The sequence below is a fragment of the Salvelinus namaycush genome, chromosome 37 (assembly GCF_016432855.1).
Source record: "Salvelinus namaycush isolate Seneca chromosome 37, SaNama_1.0, whole genome shotgun sequence".
Taxonomy (NCBI): domain Eukaryota; kingdom Metazoa; phylum Chordata; class Actinopteri; order Salmoniformes; family Salmonidae; genus Salvelinus; species Salvelinus namaycush.
In genome coordinates this window covers 7,680,246-7,694,786 of record NC_052343.1, presented here as the reverse complement: position 1 = coordinate 7,694,786, position 14,541 = coordinate 7,680,246, and the positions used below count along the sequence as shown (strand labels likewise).

Genomic DNA, 14,541 nt, shown 5'->3' with positions numbered 1-14,541 from the left:
TTTAGTTTTAGGTTATGTCTGCGTTGGCTTTGTTTTCAGACCTACACATGGTGTGCACATGTATCACAGAAACATTTGGAAAAACGTTGAAGGAACGTCAATTCAACCTAGGCTGTGGCTCAAGCTCAAGCTGAGCACTTCAATGAGAACGAAAACCAAGCCAATGATTTAGTATTTGGCTTTCAAGACACATAACAGTTTTCAACGTGCATGCTCCAAATAAATGTTCATGTGCATTTTATTAAAACAATAGGCTAGCTAACCCCTTTTTTGTTTGAACTCACAAACGCTTTAACGATCCCCAGCTCTGAACTTATATGTTTAACCCAACGTCAATTGATACAGACTTGTTTTCAATTGATAGTAGCATAAGTCAATGCCCTGCTTCAAGTTGCCTTAACAATTCTCTGGCTCTATTTCTTTTGTCAGTCAAGATGGCTGCCTGTCACCCGCTTGAGTGTTTTTGTTTGTTTGTTTCACAAGCCACGATGTCCTTGGCTCTAGTGACACCCTGGCGACGTGCACTGCTTTGCATGATTGACAGTTGCTCTTGTCTTCTCTTTCGCCCATCTCCCCTCCAGACAAGCTCGGCCAGATACAAGGTAAACCACACCCTATGTGTCCATGGTGGTAGTTGGTGGTGGTGGTGGTGATTCTCGTTGCCGTGAGCTGCAGTTTTGACCTGTTACCTTGATTGATTTTAACAATTGTGTCTGTTTTTCCATCTCAATCTCTACAAAAAATATTCTGAATGAACTTTCTACATTACCATGGAAATGATTGCATCACAGTACCAGGCAGCCATTGTGAGTGTACCAATGAGTTTATCAGTCAAATTTGATTCATTCTATTTCTTTGTGAGCTGCTGCTGCAGGGAGGGGGGCGTTGCCTAGGCAACCGAAGACTCATTTTCTACAACACCTTGCTTGTTTCAACAAAGAGCAACGTTGTAAATAGTCCATGTTACCGCATAAACGGACTCAACCTCATGAATGCTCGGCCGTACGGTCTTCAGTCAGCTGTTCGTCATGTTCATTGTCCTATATGTTCCATTGTCACAATTGGGAGTACAAAGCTGGAAGCTGCTTAAGTAAAGAACCTCAGAGAAGTAACATATGTGCCTTCTGTTAAATCCAGCCTTCCTCATCATAGTAAAGTGTAGTAGATCTTGGATGAAATGGGTTATACCATCATGGATCAGTCTAATTGTCAGTCCACTGGGGTAGGAGGCCAGGCAGAGGGTTTCTCCCGGATCTAATTCCTTCATTCACTGAGATTCAATCTATAACCTTGTGTTTGCAATCCCAGCTAGGAGGCAATCCCGGCTAACAAGGCCAGTCTTGTAAAGTATCAACAGCTGGAGTGTAATTGTGTCTTCTTCAAATGTAGGCTATAAAGTGAAATTTTTGTGTGTTTTTTTTCTCCCTCAAACGAGATGGGATTTTCTCCCTGAGTAATGCATGAAATGTTCACTAAGCCGCAAGAAGACGCGTTTGGCCCTGTGACCGTATGAGTTGTCCGTTCTTGGCTCTCTGTAGAGTGTAATGCATACTTAATGTTGACAGGGAGGGCACGGGACTCAGTCAATGATTATTTAATGGCTCTAGCTGCTGCCTAGCAGACCAGGATGTTGAGTGTCAACGTAGGGAAGCATTAGGGGAGATGAAGGGAAGATCGTATTTAAGTCACATCCACAGGGGGAATGCAGTGCTGTTGATCTCTTCAATATATACACACACACACACACACACACACACACACACACACACACACACACACACACACACACACACACACACACACACACACACACACACTTTTTAATTGGCTCAACTGCCACTACGCCATCCTATTCAAACCATGTCAAGGCTGATATCAGATCACATGGGGATGTTAGTAAATGACCGAAGATCAGTTATTAACTGAAAGTATCCATTTATCGCACAAAATAATTGTCTATTTGACACCGGCATTATAAAAAATTCCCTATGGCGTTGTCTTTCTCCTACTCCTCGATGCTATGTGTGTTCTAGGTTAGCATGGCCGCTGCGCTGCTCCCTGGCAATGTGCCAAGATCTCATGTGGGCCTTGTCAGTGTCACACTCACACTGTCATCTATTTGACGTGTGAGGGCGGTGTGCAGTCTGTCATGCTCTCACTGTGACACGTCGCTGTGCCTTTTGAGTCAGTGGAGGCGAGAGCTGTGTAAATCTCCATCCGAAGCCAGCCCTGACATGTAGCCTCTGTGGACACTGGAAGCCTCGCTTCTCCTTCCTCTTCCCTTCTCCCACACTCCCTCCATCTCACTCCCCATACTTCAGATTTCCACAAGGCTGAAACCCCGAGACAGTCTACATGCAGTTACCTCTACTGCTAGCCCTTGAAGCTTTGCCTCGACAGAAGTTAATAATATGCCCTTGCCTTACTGGAGTTAAAGTACTGTTATTAAATGTTAATTACGTTGAACCGAAATGCACACTCACTGTAGAAGATAAGATGTGGGAACTCATGTTGTTAGTGCTGGGGCCCTCTGGTCTGCTGTGGCACGGTGTGATGGTGCTTCTTGAGCCTACTTCTCTCAAATAAAAGCACAGCTGTGCGTTTTGCGATAAATCTAAGCGTTTGCCTCCAATGTTGCCCCAGTATTCCCCTAATGTAATCGGATAACCAGTCGATTTTGTTGCATCAAGTACGCCCCACAAAGAAGCTGATCCTTCATGGGGGTTTATTCAATAAAGCCAAAAGATATAGTCGCTTATGTGCAAAGAGAGAGAAGCACAGTGTGTCCCAAATGGCACCCTGTTGCCTATTTAGTGCCCTATTTCCCTATAGGTCTCTGGTCATAAAGTAGTGCACTATGCAGGGAATAAGATGCTATTTGAGACGCAGAGGCAGTCATAGAGGTGGTGGCGTAATACCACCTTTATAAGCCCTCTTTGAATGGCTCAGGGGGTGGGGACGCTTACCATATCAAAGTTTATTGTGCAGTTTATTGAAACCGGCGCGTGATGCGATTAACGCGGTAAAGTGTCAGTCCAGGGGTTACAGCCGAACCTTGCATAACGCTGCCTCTCTGGCGCTCTGTGCAAAGTTAAGTAATTCAATTTATATCTGAGGGATAGTGGAATTTCCCTGTTGAAAAGAAACACTGCTTCACACACCCACATTTTGTGGCATTTGAGATTTTGAAGCACAGTCAACATCAGAGTGAAGAGGCATTTGTGTGTTATTTAAAAGTACTTAAGATACTATTTACCATAGATTTGCTTTTGGAAGAAGTACAGTTTTTTTATTGAAACAGATTAAAACACAAGGGACTCCATTTTTGTGTCCATAGCAAAACAACATTCAAATGTTGGTCAACATCTAACAATGTAACAGGGCTCTGCCTATCATCTGCAAGGGTGTTGTATTCAAAGAGAGAATAGAAGATTCTCAAATAAGTGGGACAGGAAGAGAGAGAATGCTCCCGCAGGTGGCTTTCACTTGTCCAGTCATTTCCAATCAGTGATTGCCTCAAGGAAGGGAGAAATGAAGGACGCACTTTTGAAATAGTTGAACAGGGCCTCAAAGAGCGAGAGAGAGAGTTCTCTCTTGATCCCAATTTTGTTATCTTGCCTCTCTAACCCTCCTGATTTGGTTCTCCCGTAGCGGCGAAGAAGTCCCAATGGCTGGAGAAAGAGGAAAAGGCCCGGCAGCTGAGGGAGAGCCAGCTGGACGAGCGGCGCAGGAAGCTGGAGGAGCAGCGGATCAAGACAGAGAAACGTCGCGCTGCCCTGGAGGAGAGGCAGAAACAGCAACTAGAGAAGAACAAGGTGGGTTGTGAGGGAGAAGGGTGAAGTACCCTTAGACGCTAATCTTAGGTCAGCTTAGCATTTTCCTCACTAACGGCAAAGGTTAGTATTGGGGGAGGGGCAGCTGATCCTAGATCTGTACCTAGGGGAAACTTCACAAGAAGAGACTGAGTCAGAGAATCATTAACTAGTGCTAACCTAGTATTTCTCCATGTTTGGTATGAAGGAGCGGTATGAGGCTGCCCTCCAGCGGTCCACTAAGAAGACCTGGGCTGAGATCCGTCAGCAGAGATTGTCCTGGGCCGGAGGCCTCAGCCACAACTCCAGCCAGAGAGAAAGTGAGTACCTACCGCTGAAACAGGAACCCAGAACCCACCGAGCCAGACACTGCCGAAGCCTCTCCTTCCTTCAAAGACAACTGCCTCACCTATACACATTTGACACTATCTTGCCGAGCCAAAGGACTGTTGATGGCTTGGATCATTTCTTTTCACATGGTCCTTCCCAGCACAGTTCCAGCAACTATGGGGGATGCGTTACCAGGCCAGTGCAGTACAGCTCGTTTTGGCTCGCTTCAGTAGTGTGAAAAAGGGTACTACTGTGCAGACATTCACATTCTACCGAGACATATTTTCACAGGCTTCCGGTTGTTTTGCACTTGAAGTAAACCATAAATTAGGTCACTCACTTTACACTATATAGTCAGTTAGTGACAGTCAAACTTGAATTCCAGTCACCTTCAACCCTATTAAGCAGAGGTGGTTCTCCGTGATTCGGCCTGGCATCAATCAGCCTACACGGCTGAACAGCTCCCTCTCAACCTCATCACAGATACGTAGTTATCTCCTAATTAAATCACTCTGAGATATCTCACACACACACACACACACACACACACACACACACACACACACACACACACACACACACACACACACACACACACACACACACACACACACACACACACACACACACACACACGACAGGTGGGTTGATGTCCCTATCAGCTCTTGCTGGGATGTGCTACACTACAGCAGTCTAATTTCCCTGTAGACGGAGGGAACATTGGCTTCATTCCGCGAGGAAATAGCTGGGTAATGACAAGGCTGAGGTGAATATGAGATGTCCAGGCATGTTTGAGGTGTATATGTGTGGTGTGTGTGTGGGATATGTAGTGATGCCCTGCGAGTCACAAACAATTCTGACCAATGTTTTCCCGGTCTGCGTTTGTGCGACATACTCAAAAGTCATGTTTCTGTAGGGTCTCTGGTGATTCAACAGTGTACCATTTAAAAAAAAAAAATGATTTTATATTATTCATATTTTATTGAAAGGAATAGCTAGAATGAATATAAGTAGCGTGAAGGGTTCGACTGGGATTCGAACCCACGTTAGCAAGGTTACATACTGTATGTGCACAACCAACCTCAGGCACATAGTGTAGGCTACTGCATGACTGGATGTTTCATTCAGGGTCATTAGCCCCTGATACAGATAAAGTATTGGTTCTTCAATGTGTATGCTGGTACTTTAGAGCCTGCAGTAAGCGGGGCTTTATCAGTCATCAACACACATCAGAATAGTGGTTAATTCATGTTTAGCTAGCATTGATTCACGTAGCCAAATACCCCTTCAAGTCAAATGGAGTCGGTAACAGCAATGCACTTGGTAAGAGGTGCATGAAGCAGGGATGTCTCTCTCTTTCGCTCTCTCTCTCTCTCTTCCTGCTGTTCTCCACCTTTGCCAACTCTTATGGTCACACTGAACATAGACGTTGGCAAGGCAGCCAAACAAATCTGGGACCAGACTACGTACTATATGAGCCATGAGTAATGGCAAATGGCAGCCTCCTCTTTCAGACCCAGTGCTGTCGAAGACCGAAAGGTAGAAAAAAAGAGGGAAAGACTGAACCGTGACAAGCGTTAACAAACAGGAGACAGTGGACTACTGAGGATCCAATAGAGTTATTTAGGAAGAGGCAGCAGAGTGCTCTATTGGCCTGCAGAAAAAAGACCTCTCCCTGCCCATCTCCAACAACAACAGACCCATATCTGACGAGGGACATTTAGGACAGAGACATCCAATTCCCCCATTAACATTAGACTGTACTGTCATATGTCTAGTGGCATTTAATGAAGGGCACAATGTTCACTCGATTAGTCTCCATTAAAGGGTCTGGGGGGATGGTGTTTAATCAGTGGGTTGTCTCAGTAGTTCCCTCCACTAGGTGTCAGTTGTGTTACACGTGTGTCAGTTGTGTTACATGCGTGTCAGTTGTGTTGACTGACATTGGTATTTGTTTGTGTAGTACAACATGTTGTGGTAACAAAACTGTTACTACACTGTTACTACTTTGTGTACGGCAGGACTCAGGTTGGGACAAAGATGGGACGTGTACTCTTTTACATTCTAGTCATGTCATCGCAGGTTAGACATATGTGTTCACAGGCCATTGATAGTCAGTCGTTTTCAGTGTTTTGGTGTCACTCTTTCACAAACAGTCAAGTGTATCCATTTTGAATATCAACACCTAACTGAATGAAGCATGACCCAGTAGACTCAACACAATATTTCTTTAAATATATTTTTTTAGTGCGTAGAAAAAGCTGCATTATTTCCCTCTACCATCAATTGTCTGTTTTCAGATTGTAATTGATTTTTGGTGGAGGCTCCTCGAAGTATACTTTGACATGACACTTTGACAGTTAGAATTTCTATTCTGTTTCCCGTCCTCTCCATGCGGAAAGGAATGTAAAATAACACTGTCAGATGAGAAACGTTCAACACAGAGATTTTATTATTTTGTTTCTTTATTGAATCAGAAATAGTTGCCCTCTGGAAATACACCGTTTTGGTATTTGGATGTTTGCTGTATGTATGCGTGTGTGGGGGGATTGATATCACCGTGACACATCCTGGAGGCCTCCCTCCCCTGTGTGAAACAGTGTGACCCACCATCTCTGTGGACTACTCTCTTGGCTTCGCAGGCAGATGCTCGGTGTCGGCGGTCAACCTGCCCAAACACGTGGACTCGGTTATAAACAAGAGACTCTCCAAGTCCTCCGCCACCCTCTGGAACTCCCCCAACAGAAGTAAGACACGTCACGCCCCCTCTTCCGGGAACGCCCACTTTTCATATCCGTTCCTTCACATTTTTTTTTCTCCCCACTGTCTCCAATCCAATCGCTTGTCTGTGTTCGATGGTTGATTACCGAATCATTTTCACCTTCCAAATTCAAATCCACCCTTGTTTTTTTTCTTCTGTGGTTCATGGGTTATGGTTTTTCTCCCTCCCTCTGCATTTTGTTCAGTCCCTGCATTTATATACTTCATACTTTGGTGTGAATATATGGGTTCATTTACGCTGTCTTCATATTTTTTTGTCCCACATTTTTGGTGTTCTTGGTTTATTCATTTGCTGGTGATGGTCATTTCGTGCTCTTTGGTTTGTGTGTCAGTCGATGTTTTTTCACTCACTGGAAAGTCTTGGTCAATGTCTTGAATGGTGATGGTGATGTGTTAATGGTGACGGTGATGTCTTGAATGGTGACGGTGATGTCTTGAATGGTGACGGTGATGTCTTGAATGGTGACGGTGATGTCTTGAATGGTGACGGTGATGTCTTGAATGGTGATGGTGATGTCTTGAATGGTGATGTCTTGAATGGTGATGGTGATGATGATGATGATGAATGGGTTTTCAGGCCTATGCTATCCCGAAGTAAATACACTTTACTTTGCGGAACAGTGTTTCAGTGCACCTAGAACACCACTGCAGGTGCAGGGTTCTTTCAGAAGTGCATGTCTAAATAGGTCACATAGGAACTTTAGTGTTTAAAATAAAAAAGTCGGCCACTAAAGGATGAGTCAGCGTTTTAAGCAAAAATTCTGAAAACTCCACATGAACACCTGTGATGCTTGAAAATAGATTAAGGTGACTGCTGAAAGCGTAACCCTCTCCCTCTTTTCCTCTCCTTCTCTCCCTCTCTCCACCTACCCTATCTTTCACTCTCGCCTCTCTCGTCTCTCTCGTCGTCCTCTCTCTCGTCTCTTCCTCTCTGTCTCTGCTCCTCTTCTTTCTCCTCTACCCCCTGTTTTTTTGATTCACTCATTGTCTATCAAAAGCTCACTCTCCTCTTTTTTTTATTTCAGTCTCTCTCTCGCACACTTTCTCTCTCTCTCTATTTCCCTCTCTACTGGATAACCTTATTGTCCTTCAGGGCAGGTTTAATAGGGAAGTGGGACGTGATTTAGTGTACTGTAAAAGACCCAGTAAACCTCTGCGGTGGACTTCTTTCGTCTCTCTCTTCCCTCTCCTCTCTCTCCTCCCTCGTTTTTCAATGTCAATGTTCTGAACTGCTGCCTCCATAGCCAGAGGGGTTTTTGCTAACTCTGGCAGTGCTTACTTTATACTGCTCTGGTATATAGGTTGTGATCTTCCTCCCTCTCATGTTATTATGCGTCTGGAAGTTTTTGAGGTCTAATATGGAACCCACCATTTCCTCATAGAGCATAAGAATGGGGCGTAGGCCTGGGTTGGTTTGAGGCTTTATTTGGTGTGAATGTTTACTAGAGACATAAGGGTTTATGCGGGTGAGATATTGTCTTATTTGATCTGTCATTATAATATATAACGTAGGAAAGCTAACTGAGCAAAGCTTAGCTCGTTGTCGATATTCCATATAAAAAAAACGAGAAGCAAAAGGCCTTTCTGTGACACTGTGATGACAATGCGATATTGGATCATTATATTTGAGTCATTTACTAAAATGGGGTTGCAATAGTTATCGAACAGTTAGTGGGTATAAGGTGCATATTAATACTGTTTGAACACTGACGTCGTCTGACGTAGCGAGACAGAAGTGGGGATATTCACGGTGGCTCTAAGAGGCAAACCGGCTTTGAAAATGAAGCTGGTTTGCCCAACCTGTTAGTGATCCCTTCGCGCGCCAATCCCTTTAGCGGGATCGATTTGACAACATCCAGTGAAGTTGCAGAGCGCCAAATTCAAACTACAGAAATATCAATATTCAAGATAACCGAAAATATAAGTGTAATACATCAAAATAAAGCTTAACATCACAAATGGTCCTTATGTTCGATAATGTCCTTCTTGATATCCCCAAAATGTCAATTTATTTGACGCGTTTGATTCAAAAATACACCGGTTCCAACACTGCCCAACATGACTACAAAGTATCTAATAAGTTATCTGTAAACTTGGTCCAAACATTTCAAACAATGTTCCTAATCCAACCTAAGGTATCCTAAAACATAAATAATCAATAAAATTGAAGACGGGATATACTGTGTTCAATACCGGATAAAAACAACGTGAAGCGCGTTCCAGTTCACGCGCACCAAAACAGTCCACTTGGCTTGACACAGAACAGACCTACTTCTTCATATCTCAAAAGAAAAACATCAACCAATTTCTAAAGACTGTTGACATCTAGTGGAAGCCATAGGAACTGCAACCAGGTTCCTATTTAATAGGGCTATTCAATAGAAAACCAATGGGAAATACTATGACCTCAATTTTATTTTCCCCTGGATGGTTTGTCCTCAGGGTTTTGCCTGCCAAATCAGTTCTGTTATACTCACAGACATTATTTTAACAGTTTTAGAAACTTTAGAGTGTTTTCTATCCACATCTACCAAGTATATGCATATCCTAGCTTCTGGGCCTGAGGAACAGGCAGTTTACTTTGGGTACGATTTTCATCCGGATGTGAACATACTGCCCCCTATCCCTAAGAAGTTGATGTCATCTGACGTAGCGAGACAGAAGTGGAGATGTTCACGGTGGCTCTAAGAGGCAAAAAATGAAGCTGAAAATGAAGCTGGTTTGCCCCTTAAGGCCAGCATAGGACTTTGAATATATGTGATAAAATTGGTCGTGTTTGTCCCCTCGCGCAGCCCGTAGCCTCCAGCTGAGCCCGTGGGAGAGCAGCATTGTGGACCGACTGATGACGCCCACCCTGTCCTTTCTGGCCCGAAGCCGCAGCGTCGCCAGCGTGCTCAGCAACGGTAAAGGCCGTAAGTAGTTATCACATGATAGATGAGACCTGCTATTGGCGAGGTTGTTTATAATTTAGAACAGCATTCGTCCAACCTCCCCTCTTGGCCCCCAGCACTACCATGTATTTGATCATTTGTTCCAGTCAGAGCTAGCGCATCTGATTCCACTTGTCAACTAATCATCAAACCCTTGAATGAGCTTATGAACTACAATAATTCTGGAAATGACACAATTGTGAAACGTTTGAGGGGCACCGGCGAGAGGTTTGAGAAACACTGATGTAGGGTATGTGAAGTGATGTGTGGCAATGAATAGCTTTGTTGCATGTGCTCTGCTTGTGGTTTTAGAGATGGGTGTCATATTTATTTCTCTTCCTTCCTTCTCTCGCCTGCTCTCTATGTGCCTCTCCTTCCCGTCCCCTCCAGAGTCGCCCCTATGCCCTCGTTCGGCCTCGGCCAGCCCGCTGACGCTGTGTGCCCACCGGCCTCACCACCGCTGCTCCGACCGCTGGAGGGTGACGTCCAGCACGCCCGACATCACCCAGCGCCGACGCGACTCCACGCCGGTACGTCAACCATCCTTTTTTATTTCCTTTCGTATTTTTCAATTTCATTGACTAGATAGAGAGATACAAATCGAAAGAGGGTCATAGACAGTGAAGGGCACAGACAGACCGGACTTGACAGGCCTGCATGGTCCGAAATCTGGAGCGCCGACTACTACCATCCCTTACCGTTTATACACAATAGAACACCGTTTGGCACTTTGAATAAGCTAGAATGTACTGTGTATCTTTTGGTTTTGAGCGAGAGATGTTTTTATCCACATTTATACCTTTCTGATGGTTTGTGTCTCTGTCTCTCTGCAGATAGAGAAGAAAAAGAAAGAGAAGAAGGACAAGGAGCGGGAGAACGAGAAGGAGAAGAGTGCTCTCAGCAAAGACAAGGTGCTGAAGAAGAGACAGTCCTTACCCAGCATGAGGCACAGACCGGACCCCAGGTAACCTGCTCTCACACAGTACAGCACTAAACACCCTTTACACACTACTGAGCCGAACCAAGCCAAGCTGTACTGTATTGGCCTGGTTGCACATCCACCATAGTTGTTGAAAACTTGCAGGAAAGGTCCATGTTTAAAGAACATATACAAGCCAGCACAGCATATGTAGATTGGGTCGACATTATAGTGTGAATAGGGTATAAGACTAAAATTAGAGCTTAGAGTGTTTGCTAAGGTTAGGGATACAGTAAGAGACAAAGATAACCATGACTGTGAGTGCAGATGGTAAAACCAGCGTGTCTGTGTGTTTAAGTGAACTCAGGATAAGACTGAAAAGCATGAGGCCCCTGAGCCAAAGGATATTTATCCAGCGCGTTAATCATAGCCGGCCGCGGGACATGGACATGGATGGGGCTCACTGACAGATGGAGGGAAAGGAGAGAAGAAAAAAAATGGAGAGAGAGAGAGAGAGAGTTTTTACTGTTCATGTTTATTTCACTTTTGTATATTATCTACTTCACTTGCTTTAGCAATGTTAACGTGTTTCCCATGACAATGAAGCCCTTTGGATTGAATTGAGAGAGAGATGAGAATGCCAGATGCCTTAAGGAAGAGAAGTACACACACACACACCACTCTGGTATAATGGGACTTTCCCCTCCGAGCGGCGACTATTACACTGTCTACTGCTGAGAAACCATCCCATAATGCTCTGTCACAGACCACACAATGTTACACGTGTTAGGTTGTGTCGTGTCTGACCCTGCTACCTGGTGAGGTCATGTTTATTGACTGCTGTCTGAGACTTGAGGTTAGGGAGGCACATATGTAACAGAAACAGTTTTAATAGTATTACTTCAGTGGAGGTATTAGTGGTAGTCTCCTTGCTTGATTGTGTATAGAGATGGACTATTTTTTCATCCCTAGGGCTGGATATGACTAAATGTTCGACTAAACTTTACTTAACCGTTGTTTGCTTATTATTATTTACATATTTCTAATTATTTCTAATGATTTGTCGGACATACTGTGTGTATTCATGTTTTACATAATAGCTCTCTTACCCTCCCTCCCTCCAGTCCTAGTCCCTTATCCAGACAGCGGGCTGCCTCACCCGCCACTACTCCTAGAGGAAGACCTTCCTCCTCCTCTCCCAGCCCCGCTGCCTCCCCCAAACCCCCCTCTTCAGCCCGGGCTAGCCCCTCCACCCCCAAGGCCCGGCCCAAGAGGGCTAGGACCCCGGCCCGGGTGGACCACGGGCGCACCTCCTCCCCCGTTCCCCTGGAGAGGGCCAGGGAGACCCGCGGCCGTAGGTCAGCCACGCCCGAGGAGCCCAAAGGCAAGAGTGAGTATGCAGTAGGTAGTTAATACCCCCAGGTGGAGGGTTATATGTGTAAGTAAAGTGTACTCCTCTTACAGGGATCACAACTGTGCAGGATCATTTTAAAGGGCTTAATCAGCGTAACCACATTCCCTTTAAGTGGGGGGGTGTATTGTTTATGTTGTTGGAATGAGTTCAGTTGTAACACTAGACGCGTAACTCTTGGCGAGCGCGAGACACTCCTTTTCATTTCAATGAAACACGGGCGTAGGCAGTGCGGTTGGCGACAGACTTGCGCTGCTCAGTGTCAAATGGCTCTCTGGTTCTATTTTCAAGATTTCTAAGTAGCTCACTTGATAATGTGGTTCGCCCTCTGCTCTCGTTGGTCTTAAGTTAAGCTTCCAGTGTAGCAGGGAAACAACCCACTGCTCCTGCAATGGCCCAGTGTAGTTCCTGTGTTTTATCACATTTTAAGCCAGTTATATTTACATTGACATTAAGCTCTGTGAATGGAAGTCCTGTCTTCAGTCTAGTTATGGTGTGGTTTGTGATGGTTTGAAAAATGGTTTGAAAAATATGGACTCACTCACCCTAGATAATTTAGAATCTGGTATATTTTATATGCACTTGGCACACAAGCCGTGAGAACACTATATACCCATATAATTCGGTACCTTTTCATTTCCCCCTGACACAAGTTGGATTTTAGTGTGTCTGTTTTCTATAGGCCCTGCCACGGCTGATTCATACTTTGCTTCCTCAGTTCTTTGTGGTTTGGCTCAGTTCCAAGCTGGAAAAAGTGAATGTGTGTGCGTACGTGCGTGCATGTCAGTGCACTGTAGCGCCGGCCCAGCCACAGGATGATTACCGTCGTGGTTAATTAGGCACGCCGACAATGCCAGCTTCTCTGTCTTTCTCTCCTTCACACACAGCGAGGAACAGCAGGGGGGGTGCTAATTACTGAAAAATGCTATAATTACAAGTTTACAGAATCCAAAAATGTATGTTTCCATACTTTGCCACTGTTTGAATTGAGAACATCACAGCGTGTCTCACGTCAACCAAGAGGAATCTAGACCAGAGGTCTAGTGTACTTGTCTTAATGTAATTACACAGTTTTATCAGTGTTTCAGCTTAAAGAAGACGATAGTGTGAACAGTGATTTGTCTTTAGAAAACTCTTATTGTATTTTCCCATTCCTCTCCGCTTTTCCTGCTCGATTCTCTCTCCAGGCTCCCCCGTTCCTTCAATCGTGGTATCCTCCGCTCCGGCCACGCCCCCTTCGCTGAGTACACCAATCAGGGCGGCCACCGCCACTCCTTCTGAGGTCCCTCCTTCCGCCCAATCAACCCCCAGTGTCCCTGCATCGTCCCCAGCCCCAGCCTCCTCGTCAGCCAAGCCCATGGCGGGCACCAACAACCCAGAGGAGGCCGCCCGGATCCTGGCCGAGAAGAGGAGGCAGGCCCGAGAGCAGAGGGAGCGGGAGGAGCAGGAGAAACGCGAGCTGGAGGAGAGAGAGAAGTGAGAATCATGTTATCCTCATGTACAGTACATAAACCCACACTGGAGAGAGCCAGAGCAGCGTCTAGTCGGGTTGCAAAATTCCTGAAATTTCATTTGGAGGATTCGACCATTATCCTTTCTACTGTAAAGACAACCTATGTCTTACCAGCTTGAAGGGACAAGGTGGAAGTAACCATGGCAGCACATCACAATTTGAATAATTTCAAGTGTAAAGCATCAACATATGGAGTACAATACAGTTCTCCATCGTGTCATATGCATGGCAGAATTAGACCACTCAGCGCTGTCTATGATACAGTATGTGTGGTGCTCGTGTTACCCCCCGGAGGTGTGGAGTTGTTGACATTTGTGTAACAGCTTAAGTTGCCCCCCTCCGCTCAGGTTTATGAGCTAAAAAATATTTCCCGCGTCAGCCTATTGTAGCACGTTGACCACAGTTACTATGTGACCACTGGGTATTTATGTCATGACAGCTGTCAGGCTGGGCAACTGGCTCCTGTTGCTCTCTGTTCCTCTCCATTTTATCAGCAGGCAACTATTTCCTTATAAAATAGTTTCATTTCCTGATTGTGTTGAACTTTTTATTTTCCTGGCACAGCTATTGCCAATGTAGTACAAAGACAAAGATTCACTCTTTAAGCTAGAGCACATGTTAACTGATTTATTCTACATTTTACATTTTACATTTTAGTCATTTAGCAGACGCTCTTATCCAGAGCGACTTACAGTAGAGTGCATACATTTTATTACATTTTACATACTGAGACAAGGATATCCCTACCGGCCAAACCCTCCCTAACCCTAACCCGGACGACGCTATGCCAATTGTGCGTCGCCCCACGGACCTCCCGGTTGCGGCCGGCTGCGACAGAGCCTGGG

General features: G+C 45.1%; 1 protein-coding gene and 1 long non-coding RNA gene across 11 annotated transcripts in view; one reads left to right on the top strand and one right to left on the bottom strand.

Annotated features, from left to right (window-relative positions):
• The window catches only part of LOC120031251 (MAP7 domain-containing protein 1-like), a 65,236-nt gene that overhangs the window by 39,260 nt on the left and 11,435 nt on the right, over positions 1 to 14,541 (top strand). For 4 of the 10 annotated variants that reach the window (XM_038976921.1, XM_038976919.1, XM_038976915.1 and 1 more), the window contains 9 exons: positions 582 to 602; positions 3,652 to 3,815; positions 4,021 to 4,132; positions 6,785 to 6,889; positions 9,716 to 9,835; positions 10,244 to 10,383; positions 10,687 to 10,817; positions 11,897 to 12,162; positions 13,371 to 13,659. In XM_038976921.1, coding sequence (XP_038832849.1) covers positions 582 to 602; positions 3,652 to 3,815; positions 4,021 to 4,132; positions 6,785 to 6,889; positions 9,716 to 9,835; positions 10,244 to 10,383; positions 10,687 to 10,817; positions 11,897 to 12,162; positions 13,371 to 13,659 — 1,348 coding nt within the window. The remainder of the gene's footprint in view (positions 1 to 581; positions 603 to 3,651; positions 3,816 to 4,020; positions 4,133 to 6,784; positions 6,890 to 9,715; positions 9,836 to 10,243; positions 10,384 to 10,686; positions 10,818 to 11,896; positions 12,163 to 13,370; positions 13,660 to 14,541) is intronic. The other 6 variants (XM_038976923.1, XM_038976920.1, XM_038976917.1 and 3 more) reach the window with 4 other exon arrangements.
• The window catches only part of LOC120031252, a 38,099-nt gene continuing 35,557 nt past the window's right edge, over positions 12,000 to 14,541 (bottom strand). Inside the window, exon 3 of the long non-coding RNA XR_005473721.1 lies at positions 12,000 to 13,642. This is a non-coding gene — a long non-coding RNA (uncharacterized LOC120031252). The remainder of the gene's footprint in view (positions 13,643 to 14,541) is intronic.